The sequence below is a fragment of the Mya arenaria genome, chromosome 15 (assembly GCF_026914265.1).
Source record: "Mya arenaria isolate MELC-2E11 chromosome 15, ASM2691426v1".
NCBI lineage: Eukaryota > Metazoa > Mollusca > Bivalvia > Myida > Myidae > Mya > Mya arenaria.
In genome coordinates, this window is record NC_069136.1 from 48,864,465 (window position 1) to 48,881,445 (window position 16,981).

General features: G+C 36.5%; 1 protein-coding gene across 1 annotated transcript; it reads left to right on the forward strand.

The window, feature by feature from the left end:
• The first annotated feature begins 3,397 nt into the window (after positions 1-3,397).
• LOC128219444 (neurogenic locus Notch protein-like) lies at positions 3,398-16,981 on the forward strand. Its single transcript, XM_052927253.1, has 5 exons — positions 3,398-9,155; positions 10,812-10,944; positions 14,438-14,579; positions 14,863-14,969; positions 16,654-16,981. Exons 1-5 carry the CDS (start codon positions 3,398-3,400, stop codon positions 16,979-16,981), a joined length of 6,468 nt encoding a protein of 2,155 aa, XP_052783213.1.

Below are 16,981 nucleotides of genomic sequence, written 5' to 3' on the forward strand. Positions count from 1 at the left end.
GAACATGTTTTACATCATGCTTACTGCAAAACCCATAACCAAAGAGCCATCAGTGAACATTTCTTACAAAATGCTTACTGCCAAACCCATAACCAAAGAGCCACCAGTGAACATGTCTTACATAATGCTTACTGCCAAACCCATAACCAAAGAGCCATCAGTGAACATGTCTTACATAATGCTTACTGCCAAACCCATAACCAAAGAGCCACCAGTGAACATGTCTTACATTGTGCTAACTGGCAAGCCCTAACCAAAGAGCCATCAGTGAACATGTCTTACATAATGCTTACTGCCAAACCCATAACCAAAGAGCCATCAGTGAACATGTCTTACATAATGCTTACTGCCAAACCCATAACCAAAGAGCCATCAGTGAACATGTCTTACATAATGCTTACTGCCAAACCCATAACCAAAGAGCCATCAGTGAACATGTTTTACATCATGCTTACTGCAAAACCCATAACCAAAGAGCCACCAGTGAACATGTCTTACATAATGCTTACTGCCAAACCCATAACCAAAGAGCCATCAGTGAACATGTCTTACATAATGCTTACTGCCAAACCCATAACCAAAGAGCCATCAGTGAACATGTCTTACATAATGCTTACTGGCAAATCCTTGACCAAAGAGCCATCAGTGAACATGTCTCACATTATGCTTACTGCCTAACCCATAAACAAAGAGCCATCAGTGAACATGTCTTACATAATGCTTACTGGCAAACCCTTTACCAAAGAGCCATCAGTGAACATGTTTTACATAATGCTTACTGTCAAACCCATAACCAAAGAGCCATCAGTGAACATGTCTTACATAATGCTTACTGGCAAACCCCATAGTCAGATAGCCATCAGCGAAAATGCCTTACACATGATAACTAGCAAACATTTAACCAACTGTACATACTCGTGAACATTTCTGGTATTTTCGGTAGCTGCCGAAGAACGTATTCTTCTTGTCTGATAGTATATTATTAAAGCATTTTCACTTGCTTTTTAAACAGTGTAAGAAAGATGTATTCTGAATTGGCAAAACGTGAAAAGTAAAATGCTCTCTTAATAATGTTTTGAGCATTTAAAAAATATTTACTTGAATCATTTCTATGCTGATAATTATATAGTAAGTATACATACATAGTAAAATGAGCCGAACACAAAGTAAAAGACTACATGTAAATGTTTTTAGGCTTGTATTCACTGAGTCAATGATAGCAAAACATGTTTTCAAATGTTACAAAATATATTTAATTTTTGTTTTCAAGAATGTTTTCAAGAATTGCGTAAATATTTGTGGGAAGTGTTATTTTTTACATATATAAACATTAAAGTACATGTGTACATGCCTTCATAAGAGCGTTTTACATTACAATAAAATTTGTTAAGTTTTGAGCTCAAGATGTTAGCGAATATGTACCCAGTTATCAGCGATAATTTTCCCATACTTACTTTGTTTAATATTTATGTTCATGCACAGGTGAACCTTATGAATGCAATCTGTAAATACTGATAATTTTTTAAAGAGAATGTTTTCAAACCGTTTTAAATTATAACCCTATAAACATGCAATTAGTAATATACTAGCGTTATAATGTTGAGGGCATTTGATACTCTTCGGCCATTTTTCTAGAACACAACCTCGGATGTATTTGGATGGTTTACATACTCAGAAATCGGTATGTTTAAGTCCGCTGCTTAAAAGTAGATCGCGTAGTATATTAATTTAGAAGTTAAACTTAATGACTTGACTCTTGGGAATCTTAATTAATTTGCAACAATACACTTCACTGGCAATTAATTTAAACTTAGATCAATAAATACAAGCTAAAGCCCTACATTTAATTAATTATATAATTCAAACATTTACGAACTACTTCTACTGATGTACCGGCATGCATCCGAGGTTGTTTTCGATTAAAAATGGCCAAGGAGTTCCGAATGTGTTGAGGGGTGATGACTATCCTCGCATTCTACCTTGACACAGGAGGTTACATATTGATTCAGACAGATATTGACATACAACAATCATAATTGATAAGTTATGATTACATTAAAGGAAGTAGTTCTTATTGGCCAACAGGGTAAGGAAAACGAGATGGGCTCCAATAATTCACGGCTCTCACAAGAACTGGTACACAATCGATTACAAAGGAAGATAACTTGTTAAATGTCAAAGGGGCACGATCTAGATTGATTCAAATTTAAACTCACTTGACGTTCAAAACAAAACAAAAACATACGATTTGTTTATATAAAAAAATATAAGCCTTTTTTATTCAATAGCTGCGTGCCCACAAATTCTCCACTTCAAAAGCGCCAAAATATCGCTAATATTTTTATCTGTTCATAAATCGAATTTTTTTTATCATTGAAGTCAAATAAGTGAAGTATGCTAATGCACCAAAATTAATAAAAATGCATCAGCTTATGCCCATTTAGACTCAACTACCATACAACGTGTTACTCAAAACTTTACAAGAGTACATATTACTTATAAATTCATGTTCACAGTGTTACGGTTCACTTGATGGTATGGTTAACAAACACCACTCTTCAACAACAGTATCGGTGCAAGCCTGACTGCCAAAATGAGTCCAGCGGATGCAAGAATGGTATAATAATACATGTATTGTGGATTTGCCTATGATATGTGTGTATACAAATGCACTTATACTCATAGTAAAGCAGTCTCGACAGCATTTATGATACAATATCAAATATATTCTGTTATATAAATAAATGTGGCGATCAGTCCAGTATCAAACTGTAAATGGGAAAGTATGTTTGATGTCTTCTTAAATTAAAAACCTTTCTTTTCTTTTTCTCACAAACAAAATCAAAAACTCAACATATATTGATGTTGATTTTAGAATATCTTCTCTTTTCATGGGTTTATAAAATATGAAAAGCTTGCAGTACCTTGAAAAAAACTATCGCCGCAGCACTTTTGGATTGCATAAACGCGTGAAGAATAAGACGATGCTATCTTAATTCTTTAAACAATTTTTTATATATTGTAATGTAGTTTTGTTTCCCTTCAGGATATACGTTTCCATGTCTTTAAATGAGCCAGAAAAGCCTAAACAAATATTTTTAAAAAATGGACCGAAATCTTTTCCATTATGATAATATCAAACTAACATACAATATGTTTTGTTATCACAGAACACCTGTCTCATCCCGCACCAGCATACTCATGTGATCATGGGGTATGTGAAGGCGACGGGAAATGCACGTGTCACACCGGATATGCTGGAAGAAAATGCAATGTAAAGATACCGTATTGCTTGTTTTTGGAAACAAATACTTGCATGAACGGTGGGCAATGTGTTAATACAAAAACAGAAGCAATTTGTCAATGTACAGTACATAACACAGGACCCATATGTGATATGTGTATACCGGGATATTCAGGACTAAACTGTGAAAACAACACAGACGAATGCGAATCTAACCCTTGTGAACATAACGGTACTTGTATCGACGGAATGAATAATTACACGTGCACATGTATCCCGGGATATTCAGGACTCAACTGTGAAAACGACACAGACGAATGCGAATCTAACCCTTGTGAACATAACGGTACTTGTATCGACGGAATGAATAATTACACGTGCACATGTATACCGGGATATTCAGGACTCAACTGTGAAAACGACACAGACGAATGCGAATCTAACCCTTGTGAACATAACGGTACTTGTATGGACGGAATGAATAATTACACGTGCACATGTATACCGGGGTATTCAGGACTAAACTGTGAAAACGACACAGACGAATGCGAATCTAACCCTTGTGAACATAACGGTACTTGTATGGACGGAATGAATAATTACACGTGCACATGTATACCGGGATATTCAGGACTCAACTGTGAAAACGACACAGACGAATGCGAATCTAATCCTTGTGAACATAACGGTACTTGTAACGACGGAATGAATAATTACACGTGCACATGTATACCGGGATATTCAGGACTAAACTGTGAAAACGACACAGACGAATGCGAATCTAACCCTTGTGAACATAACGGTACTTGTATGGACGGAATGAATAATTACACGTGCACATGTATACCGGGATATTCAGGACTAAACTGTGAAAACGACACAGACGAATGCGAATCTAATCCTTGTGATCACAACGGTACTTGTATGGACGGAATGAATAATTACACGTGCACATGCATACCGGGGTATTCAGGACTAAACTGTGAAAACAACACAGACGAATGCGAATCTAACCCTTGTGAACATAACGGTACTTGTATGGACGGAATGAATAATTACACGTGCACGTGTATCCCAGGATATTCAGGACTCAACTGTGAAAACGACACAGACGAATGCGAATCTAACCCTTGTAAACATAACGGTACTTGTATCGACGGAATGAATAATTACACGTGCACATGTATCCCGGGATATTCAGGACTCAACTGTGAAAACGACACAGACGAATGCGAATCTAACCCTTGTGAACATAACGGTACTTGTATCGACGGAATGAATAATTACACGTGCACATGTATACCGGGATATTCAGGACTCAACTGTGAAAACGACACAGACGAATGCGAATCTAATCCTTGTGAACATAACGGTACTTGTATCGACGGAATGAATAATTACACGTGTACATGTATACCGGGATATTCAGGACTCAAATGTGAAAACAACACAGACGAATGCGAATCTAATCCTTGTGAACATAACGGTACTTGTAACGACGGAATGAATAATTACACGTGCACATGTATACCGGGGTATTCAGGACTAAACTGTGAAAACGACACAGACGAATGCGAATCTAACCCTTGTGAACATAACGGTACTTGTATGGACGGAATGAATAACTACACGTGCACATGTATACCGGGTTATTCAGGACTAAACTGTGAAAACGACACAGACGAATGCGAATCTAATCCTTGTGAACATAACGGTACTTGTATCGACGGAATGAATAATTACACGTGCACATGTATACCGGGATATTCAGGACTCAACTGTGAAAACGACACAGACGAATGCGAATCTAATCCTTGTGAACATAACGGTACTTGTATCGACGGAATGAATAATTACACGTGCACATGTATACCGGGGTATTCAGGACTAAACTGTGAAAACGACACAGACGAATGCGAATCTAACCCTTGTGAACATAACGGTACTTGTATGGACGGAATGAATAATTACACGTGCACATGTATCCCGGGATATTCAGGACTCAACTGTGAAAACAACACAGACGAATGCGAATCTAACCCTTGTGAACATAACGGTACTTGTATGGACGGAATGAATAATTACACGTGCACGTGTATCCCGGGATATTCAGGACACAACTGTGAAAACGACACAGACGAATGTGAACTGAATCCTTGTGAACATAACGGTACTTGTATGGACGAAATAAATAATTACACGTGCACGTGTACCCCGGGATATTCAGGACTCAACTGTGAAAACGACACAGACGAATGCGAATCTAACCCTTGTGAACATAACGGTACTTGTATCGACGGAATGAATAATTACACGTGCACATGTATCCCGGGATATTCAGGACTCAACTGTGAAAACAACACAGACGAATGCGAATCTAACCCTTGTGAACATAACGGTACTTGTATCGACGGAATGAATAATTACACGTGCACGTGTATCCCGGGATATTCAGGACTCAACTGTGAAAACGACACAGACGAATGCGAATCTAACCCTTGTGAACATAACGGTACTTGTATGGACGGAATGAATAATTACACGTGCACATGTATCCCGGGATATTCAGGACTCAACTGTGAAAACGACACAGACGAATGCGAATCTAACCCTTGTGAACATAACGGTACTTGTATCGACGGAATGAATAATTACACGTGCACATGTATCCCGGGATATTCAGGACTCAACTGTGAAAACGACACAGACGAATGCGAATCTAACCCTTGTGAACATAACGGTACTTGTATCGACGGAATGAATAATTACACGTGCACGTGTATCCCGGGATATTCAGGACTCAACTGTGAAAACGACACAGACGAATGCGAATCTAACCCTTGTGAACATAACGGTACTTGTATCGACGGAATGAATAATTACACGTGCAGCTGTATACCGGGTTATTCAGGACTCAACTGTAAAAACAACACAGACGAATGCGAATCTAATCCTTGTGAACATAACGGTACTTGTATTGACGGAATAAATAATTACACGTGCAGCTGTATACCGGGATATTCAGGGCTCAACTGTGAAAACAACACAGACGAATGTGAATCTAATCCTTGTGAACATAACGGTACTTGTATCGACGGAATGAATAATTACACGTGCACGTGTATACCGGGTTATTCAGGACTCAACTGTGCAAACGACACAGACGAATGCGAATCTAACCCTTGTGAACATAACGGTACTTGTATCGACGGAATGAATAATTACACGTGCACATGTATCCCGGGATATTCAGGACTCAACTGTGAAAACGACACACACGAATGCGAATCTAACCCTTGTGAACATAACGGTACTTGTATCGACGGAATGAATAATTACACGTGCACATGTATACCGGGATATTCAGGACTCAACTGTGAAAACGACACAGACGAATGCGAATCTAACCCTTGTGAACATAACGGTACTTGTATCGACGGAATGAATAATTACACGTGTACATGTATACCGGGATATTCAGGACTCAACTGTGAAAACGACACAGACGAATGCGAATCTAACCCTTGTGAACATAACGGTACTTGTATCGACGGAATGAATAATTACACGTGCACATGTATCCCGGGATATTCAGGACTCAACTGTGAAAACAACACAGACGAATGCGAATCTAACCCTTGTGAACATAACGGTACTTGTATCGACGGAATGAATAATTACACGTGCACATGTATACCGGGATATTCAGGACTCAACTGTGAAAACGACACAGACGAATGCGAATCTAACCCTTGTGAACATAACGGTACTTGTATCGACGGAATGAATAATTACACGTGCACATGTATACCGGGATATTCAGGACTCAACTGTGAAAACAACACAGACGAATGCGAATTTAACCCTTGTGAACATAACGGTACTTGTATCGACGAAATGAATAAATACACGTGCACATGTATCCCGGGATATTCAGGACTCAACTGTGAAAACGACACAGACGAATGCGAATCTAACCCTTGTGATCATAACGGTACTTGTATGGACGGAATGAATAATTACACGTGCACATGTATACCGGGATATTCAGGACTAAACTGTGCAAACATCACAGACGAATGTCAATCTAAACCTTGTGAACATAACGGTACTTGTATCGACGGAATGAATAATTACACGTGCACATGTATACCGGGATATTCAGGACTCAACTGTGAAAACGACACAGACGAATGCGAATCTAACCCTTGTGAACATAACGGTACTTGTATCGACGGAATGAATAATTACACGTGCACATGTATACCGGGATATTCAGGACTCAACTGTGAAAACAACACTGACGAATGCGAATCTAATCCTTGTGAACATAACGGAACATGTATCGACGGAATGAATAATTACACGTGCACATGTATCCCAGGATATTCAGGACTCAACTGTGAAAACAACACAGACGAATGTGAATCTAATCCTTGTGAACGTAACGGAACTTGTATCGACGGAATGAATAATTACACGTGCACATGTAAACCGGGATATTCAGGACTTAACTGTGAAAACAACACAGACGAATGCGAATCTTACCCCTGTGAACATAACGGTACTTGTATCGACGGAATGAATAATTACACGTGCACATGTATCCCAGGTTATACAGGACTCAACTGTGAAAACAACACAGACGAATGCGAATCTAAACCTTGTGAACATAACGGTACTTGTATGGACGGAATGAATAATTACACGTGCACATGTATCCCGGGATATTCAGGACTCAACTGTGAAAACAACACAGACGAATGCGAATCTAACCCTTGTGAACATAACGGTACTTGTATCGACGGAATGAATAATTACACGTGCACGTGTATCCCGGGATATTCAGGACTCAACTGTGAAAACAACACAGACGAATGCGAATCTAATCCTTGTGAACATAACGGTACTTGTATCGACGGAATGAATAATTACACGTGCACATGTATCCCGGGATATTCAGGACTCAACTGTGAAAACAACACAGACGAATGCGAATCTAACCCTTGTGAACATAACGGTACTTGTATGGACGGAATGAATAATTACACGTGCACATGTATCCCGGGATATTCAGGACTCAACTGTGAAAATGACACAGACGAATGTGAATCAAATCCTTGTGAACATAACGGTACTTGTATGGACGGAATGAATAATTACACGTGCACATGTATCCCAGGATATTCAGGACTCAACTGTGAAAACAACACAGACGAATGCGAATCTAACCCCTGTGGACATAACGGTACTTGTATCGACGGAATAAATAATTACACGTGCACATGTATACTGGGATATTCTGGGGTCAACTGTGAAAACGACACAGACGAATGCGAATCTAACCCTTGTCATAATAATGGTTCATGTTTAGATGATATGTTCAGTTATAGTTGCATTTGTATACCAGGTTATTACGGAGAGCATTGTGAGAAAGAAGTAGATGTGTGCCAATCTTCACCCTGTATGTACAACGGCACATGCATCAATCTTGTAAATAATTACACGTGTTTGTGCCCCTCCGGATTTGACGGTAGAAATTGCAATCATAATATAAATGAATGTGCGCACCATCCTTGCTCATATTTCAGTCTATGTCACGATGGGATAAATGGGTACACATGCGTATGTGATCCGGGATATACAGGGAGACATTGTGAAATTATTGCAAACCGGATAGTTGAAAAGTCTATAGGACCCCTTTGTACTGAAAAGCAATGCAATGGTAATGTATGTCTTCATGGCGGAATACTTGATCGAAGATTTTCCGAAGAAGAGATGAAATGTTTATGCCATCTTGGTTGGGAAGGTGATAGATGTGAGAAAGACATAGACGAATGTTTGGCCTTGCCTTGCAATGATTCTCGCGTGTGTAGCAACGCCCCTGGAAGCTTCTGGTGCCTCGAGTACGGTAATGCTTCATTCATTTCACTTTGTGTTAAGACTGTCGGAATCTGACCAAAACAAAATTGTGTGTGCGGGCTATATAAACATGAAAATAATTTCTTTGATTCTTTAAAAAACAGGGAAAGGCGAAACTGTTTTCACAATATAATTAAATTTCATCATCATAATAACTACAACTACAACAGTGTCGTGGTGTATATAACACCTTTTTTCACTCTCCCAGATTGACACACGTACACACAAGATCATAAGAAATGCATTGCTTTATGCAACATGGCTCCACAAAAAAAAAACTTTGTTTGTAATTTCTTTTTCGAAATTAGGTATAGGTGTTAGCCTATCAAATTAAATATAAAACAAATGCATTTCTAAAGAAAAGTGCAGTTATTCCTTTTAAAGAGAATTAAATATGTTTAACTGGTTTTGTTTATCTACTTTATAACATCTGTTAAGCAGGACCTCCCGTCAGTGCAGTAAACCGATATCTGCATATAGAAATATAAACTGATATTGAGATCTTAAATGAAGGTGACGCCACTATAAGACTATTATAAAACGGCCGTATCTTATTTCTCGAAACTTCTTTAACTTAGGCTAAAGGACGTAATTTTAATTAGCTCAAATCCATACTTAAAAAAAACATTTTTATAAATGATATGTCGTCACACAGATGATTTCTATTTATAGTCTGGAAAGTTTTTAAAACGAAATTATTACACAATTTTTAGAAAAAAGGCTTAGCTTAAACCTGTATTAAGGGACTAAACGCGTTTCAAGAAAATTGAGCCAGTATCTTTATTCTTAGCTAACACATACACATTCAGCTCAACAAAACACAGATATATGCACACTGTTCAAAACATGGCATATAATGTGTCTGAATTGATCGGAAGACAAGCATGCGTGCGTCTTCTCAATGATGGTGTATCTTTGTTCATGATTGCAAAAAGTAGATCGGGTAAAGTAGAGGTTCGGTTGCATTTATTGTTTACTAGAAGATAACTCATTAAGCGGGGAAAGAAATTAAATATCATTATAATTATGCTTTCAAATTCTTGTAGAGTTGATTTGATTCTGCGATGATCTGGATGAACATTATAAAATGGCAAAATATTAAGTAGTGATGTAACATACTTTGACCGGTAGAGAGAATGAGAATTCTGCAGTGTTATTTACCATTTCAGTTCCTTACACTTGCTTTATTTAGCATACACTTACAGTCTAACCCCGTTGGCTCGAACTCGCTTGGTTCGTATTCCTTGTTGGCTCGAACTAGATGTTAACGACCGGTCTCTTTAAATTTAATGTAAACATTTCCGCTTGGCTCGAATTTTTCGAGGCTCGAGGTATTTTCGCCGGTCCCTGGGAGTTCGAGCCAACGAGGTTCGACTGTATTTTTATTTAATTGGGTCAGAATAATTTCACGTTATTGTAAACAACAAAAAACAACATATTGATGTATTTATGTGTTTGACAATGTAGAAATAAACTCTTAGTAATAATGCAGATGTTGTATTCTAAACAATGTAAGACGGTTTGCTCAGCTTGAAAGAATAGTTGTTAAATAACGGTTCGGTACTTTCATTGACATTATTTAACTCGAAAAAAAAAATCAATATCACGATAAGGTTTTTTTTGTTTATTTTTTTCATCGATCCAGTTTCATCTGAGAACACATTGCTGGAAGAACAAATTGAAGAAATCAGAACGTCATACCCTCTTTTATTGAACAAGACAAATGTTTTGCAGTGTGGTACAGTTCAGATGGCGCTTGAACGCACTGAAGATTCTGGGTATGTCATGGTTTTCATGTCCTTAAAAAATAGCAAAAGTTTCTTTGATTTGGCTGAAAAGTCTTTAATCTGTAATGAGATAATTTGGGTTGAAAGAAGTCATTCTTTATTGTTGAAAATATGTTAATGGTTGTTTTGGAGAGGAGGTTTAAGAAGGTTGTTAAAACGATGTTAATAATTGTTTTGGGAGGACGACGTCTAAGTATGTTGATAAAAGGATGTTAATAATTGTTTTGGGAGGACGTCTAAGTATGTTGATAAAAGGATGTTAATAATTGTTTTGGGAGGACGTCTAAGTATGTTGATAAAAGGATGTTAATAATTGTTTTGGGAGGACGTCTAAGTATGTTGATAAAAGGATGTTAATAATTGTTTTGGGAGGACGTCTAAGTATGTTGTTAAAACGATGTTAATAATTGTTTTGGGAGGACGTCTAAGTATGTTGATAAAAGGATGTTAATAATTGTTTTGGGAGGACGTCTAAGTATGTTGATAAAAGGATGTTAATAATTGTTTTGGGAGGACGTCTAAGTATGTTGTTAAAAGGATGTTAATAGTTTATTTGGGAGGACGTCTAAGTATGTTGTTAAAAGGATGTTAATAGTTGTTTTGGGAGGACGTCTAAGTATGTTGTTAAAAGGATGTTAATAGTTTATTTGGGAGGACGTCTAAGTATGTTGATAAAAGGATGTTAATAATTGTTTTGGGAGGACGTCTAAGTATGTTGATAAAAGGATGTTAATAGTCTATTTGGGAGGACGTCTAAGAATGTTGTTAAAACGATGTTAATAATTGTTTTGGGAGGACGTCTAAGTATGTTGATAAAAGGATGTTAATAATTGTTTTGGGAGGACGTCTAAGTATGTTGTTAAAAGGATGTTAATAGTTTATTTGGGAGGACGTCTAAGTATGTTGATAAAACGATGTTAATAGTTGTTTTGGGAGGACGTCTAAGTATGTTGTTAAAAGGATGTTAATAGTTTATTTGGGAGGACGTCTAAGTATGTTGATAAAACGATGTTAATAATTGTTTTGGGAGGACGTCTAAATATGTTGATAAAACGATGTTAATAATTGTTTTGGGAGGACGTCTAAGTATGTTGTTAAAACGATGTTAATAGTTGTTTTGGGAGGACGTCTAAGTATGTTGATAAAATAATGTTAATAGTTGTTTTGGGAGGACGTCTAAGAATGTTGTTAAAACGATGTTAATAATTGTTTTGGGAGGACGTCTAAGTATGTTGTTAAAAGGATGTTAATAATTGTTTTGGGAGGACGTCTAAGTATGTTGATAAAAGGATGTTAATAATTGTTTTGGGAGGACGTCTAAGTATGTTGCTGAAACGATGTTAATAGTTGTTTTGGGAGGACGTCTAAGAATGTTGTTAAAACGATGTTAATAGTTAATTTGGGAGGACGTCTAAGTATGTTGATAAAACGATGTTAATAGTTGTTTTGGGAGGACGTCTAAGAATGTTGTTAAAAGGATGTTAATAATTGTTTTGGGAGGACGTCTAAGTATGTTGATAAAACAATGTTAATAATTGTTTTGGGAGGACGTCTAAGTATGTTGTTAAAACGATGTTAATAGTTGTTTTGGGAGGACGTCTAAGTTTGTTGATAAAATGATGTTAATAGTTGTTTTGGGAGGACGTCTAAGAATGTTGTTAAAACGATGCTAATAATTGTTTTGGGAGGACGTCTAAGTATGTTGTTAAAAGGATGTTAATAATTGTTTTGGGAGGACGTCTAAGTATGTTGATAAAAGGATGTTAATAATTGTTTTGGGAGGACGTCTAAGTATGTTGATAAAAGGATGTTAATAATTGTTTTGGGAGGACGTCTAAGTATGTTGATAAAAGGATGTTAATAATTGTTTTGGGAGGACGTCTAAGTATGTTGTTAAAACGATGTTAATAGTTGTTTTGGGAGGACGTCTAAGTATGTTGATAAAATGATGTTAATAATTGTTTTGGGAGGACGTCTAAGTATGTTGGTAAAACGATGTTAATAATTGTTTTGGGAGGACGTCTAAGTATGTTGATAAAAGGATGTTAATAATTGTTTTGGGAGGACGTCTAAGTATGTTGATAAAACGATGTTAATAGTTTATTTGGGAGGACGTCTAAGTATGTTGCTGAAACGATGTTAATAGTTTATTTGGGAGGACGTCTAAGTATGTTGCTGAAACGATGTTAATAGTTTATTTGGGAAGACGTCTAAGTATGTTGCTGAAACGATGTTAATGGTTTATTTGGGAGGACGTCTAAGGATGTTGTTAAAACGATGTTAATAGTTTATTTGGGAGGACGTCTACGGATGTTGTTAAAACGATGTTAATAGTTGTTTTGGGAGGATGTCTACGGATGTTGTTAAAACGATGTTAATAGTTGTTTTGGGAGGATGTCTACGGATGTTGTTAAAACGATGTTAATAGTTTATTTGGGAGGACGTCTACGGATGTTGTTAAAACGATGTTAATAGTTTATTTGGGAGGACGTCTACGGATGTTGTTAAGACGATGTTTATAGTTTATTTGGGAGGACGTCTACGGATGTTGTTTAGACGATGTTAATAGTTTATTTGGGAGGACGTCTACGGATGTTGTTAAAACGATGTTAATAGTTGTTTTGGGAGGATGTCTACGGATGTTGTTAAAACGATGTTAATAGTTGTTTTGGGAGGATGTCTACGGATGTTGTTAAAACGATGTTAATAGTTTATTTGGGAGGACGTCTACGGATGTTGTTAAAACGATGTTAATAGTTTATTTGGGAGGACGTCTACGGATGTTGTTAAAACGATGTTAATAGTTTATTTGGGAGGACGTCTACGGATGTTGTTAAGACGATGTTAATAGTTTATTTGGGAGGACGTCTACGGATGTTGTTAAGACGATGTTAATAGTTTATTTGGGAGGACGTCTACGGATGTTGTTAAAACGATGTTAATAGTTGTTTTGGGAGGATGTCTACGGATGTTGTTAAAACGATGTTAATAGTTGTTTTGGGAGGATGTCTACGGATGTTGTTAAAACGATGTTAATAGTTGTTTTGGGAGGACGTCTAAGTATGTTGTTAAAACGATGTTAATAGTTTATTTGGGAGGACGTCTAAGTATGTTGCTGAAAAGAGATAAATACTTGTTTTTTTCTGTTAATATTATTTATTTTTATTTTATTTTATTTTTTTGGTGGGGGGGGGGTCTTAGGATGTTGATGAAACGATGATAATAGGTGTTTTGCAGGGAAGTCGAAAGATGTTGTTGCCATTTGTTAATAGTTGTTTTGAAAGGAGGTAGAAAGATCTTGTTGAGAAGATGTTAGTAGTTGTTTTAGGAAAAGGTCGACCGGATGTGTCTGAAACGAGGTTGAAATGTGTTGTATACTCTTTATGAAAGTAAACAAAGTAAATCTTACACAATATTGATTAGTTTAAATAAAATAAGATTTTAATGAATGACTTGTTTATCAAGTCCTTCGCGTTAATTACAGAAGTTTGAGAGTCGGCATCGTGTGTGATGATAAGCCCTTGTCTAAAGATGAACTAGAGAGACTATTTGCTACTTTACCGTTAACAGAAGTGCTGCGTAAGGATACAGACGTCGGAACAAAGGACACAGCTTCTTCTTGGGAGGTTCGCTTTTTATCACATTTTGTTGCATTTAAATTCAATTTAAATGATCTTCCTCGATAATTTACGTCACTTTTTATTTGTTTTAAATGTATGCACGTGGTAGGGTTGAATGACTCCTAAAAGGTAAAGTTTATTTTTACCACCTGTTATGTTTGTGAAAATGATACCTCTTACACAAATATCACATTTAACATCTGATTTAAAACTTCGTTTCTTTAAACGTTTGAAATTTTAAGAAAATAAATAAAATGTTAACTTATAAATAATGTTTTCTTTTTTCCAGAAGGTTTTAAGTTTGATGGACAAATACAAGATTGCATTGTCCGGTATTGGACTTGGTCTTTTAATTGCTCTTTGTGGTATGGTAGTGAGCATCTGTATTTTGTGCGGGTAAGAATACTATAATTCGATTTTGTCACGTAGCAGAGTTACTATAGAATGTGACGTAATACGTTATATTTAAGATATAATTAAGATTTAATTAAATGGATATGTGTCTACATACTGTATGTTTAGTAATGTAGGGCATATTTGATTGTCATTTGAATATGAAGATGGTTGACAGCCGACCTGGTACAAATGTACAAAATGGTCATGTTAATTACAAAAACGTGTATTCCTGTGGTTGTAAAGCTGTCATAGGTAGACAACAAATTAGTACAAATTAGTATAAAAGAGATGACTTGGGATGTGAAAACAGAGTGCGTTTAGGCACGGCAAGGAGACCGGCCTTGGGTCCTTAATGGACGGCAGTTAGGATGTGGGATTACCTTAAATGTCATGCTGTATTATATACTGATTATTATACTTAGAAAGAACGTTGAACAATAAAGACTTAGAACACTTGAACAGTTGTTGGTTGGTTACTGGAGGAACTATCACGAAAGTCAAGTGAGCGTTGGCGTTACGTGACAATTTTAAACGGACAAATACCTACAAAGACCAGGGGCAGTATTCATAAATGTTCTTAAGTCATTTCCTAACTTAGGTAAATTTCTTAAAATTTTCAAAGTCAAATGAAAATAAATGTATATGTGTTTTTAACATTAAAATATGTTGTTTTTTTCAATAAGGTCAATAGAAATAATGTAATTCTAATCTTATTTTTTATGACTAAAGAGATAATACAATTAGGAAAGTGACTTAAGTTAAGAAATGACTTTAGAAGTTATATGAATACCGCCCCTGAGCTGTTAGTTTAAAAAAACATTTTTGCCCTCCTAATGGCAGGCAGTTAGTCATTTCGCATTGAATGTCTATGAAATTTAAGGTTACGACCCACATCCCTTCCGAGTAGTAGATTTTTTGGTATTGTTATTGACGGATTTTAAATGTTATTATAGGAGTTGATGGGTTATAGTATCCAGTAAAAAATGTTTGCGTCTTCCATTAGTTAAATGCATAATATAGAGTTATTCATTTGGGCTGTGCAAATTTAATAGAAAGCTGCTAACAGGCCAATTAACGTGGTAACCAATAGATTTATAATAATTATAACATGGCCATTTTCTTTGCAACTTTCAAGCATTTTTATTAATCATTGTAATATAAGAAATATGTTTTGAAAGATGTCCACGACTGTGGTCATTCTGGTGAACTTGACCTTTCAGCTGTTGATAGGGGTGTACAATATGAATCTATAGACCATGACCAAAATCAAAATAAATAAGGGTCATCTGAAGGACATGACCAACCTCCCTACCAAATCTGGGGACCATATACCTAATCGTATTCAAGAAATCAATTGGGCAAGTTGCTTGTGTCAAGATCACCTCGTCTGTGACCTTTAACCTACTGACTTCAAAGTCAATAGGGGTTCATTTGCTGGTCATGACCAACCTCCGTACCAAGGGCTAGTTGTAGAGCTGATTACTCAAGTTATCAATCGGACAAGATTTTGTCTACCGACCGACGGACCGAACGACACGTGCAAACAAAAACAACTGAAATTATGATGTATACTTGTACCTCACTGTTACCTAGATTAAGCTCAGTTTGACTTGTTCTGAATCAAAAGTAGGCATGTCCTTAAACGGTGCATATCTTTCAAATTGTTCATTATTATTTGTTCTAGATGTTTCGACGGAAAAAATAAAGTTATCGAGAAGGAACCAGTAGAACTTCCTGATGAAATTAATTCAAAACAGCACAAACGAAAATATAGCAAACTCAACAGAGCGTCTAATGATGCATGCGACAGAAACAGAACTTCACAGAAACAATTGCGACATCGGGAAGAGCTGCAAGAATTACGTCATGTACCACGTGATAAGGATGACGTCATGTATATGCAAAGACCTGTTGCTGCTATCAGTGATGATCCGAAATATAGCAATAAGTCATCAAGTTCAAGAGAGAGACAGCATTGTATAGAATATACCAATCCCTTGTTTAAATACTAA

Coding starts and splice junctions, on each gene's coding strand:
- LOC128219444 (XM_052927253.1), top strand. CDS start 3,398: ATGTGTATACCGGGATATTCAGGACTAAACTGTGAAAACAACACAGAC. Junction 10,945..14,437: donor GAACGCACTGAAGATTCTGG/GTATGTCATGGT, acceptor CGTTAATTACAG/AAGTTTGAGAGTCGGCATCG. Junction 14,580..14,862: donor ACACAGCTTCTTCTTGGGAG/GTTCGCTTTTTA, acceptor TCTTTTTTCCAG/AAGGTTTTAAGTTTGATGGA.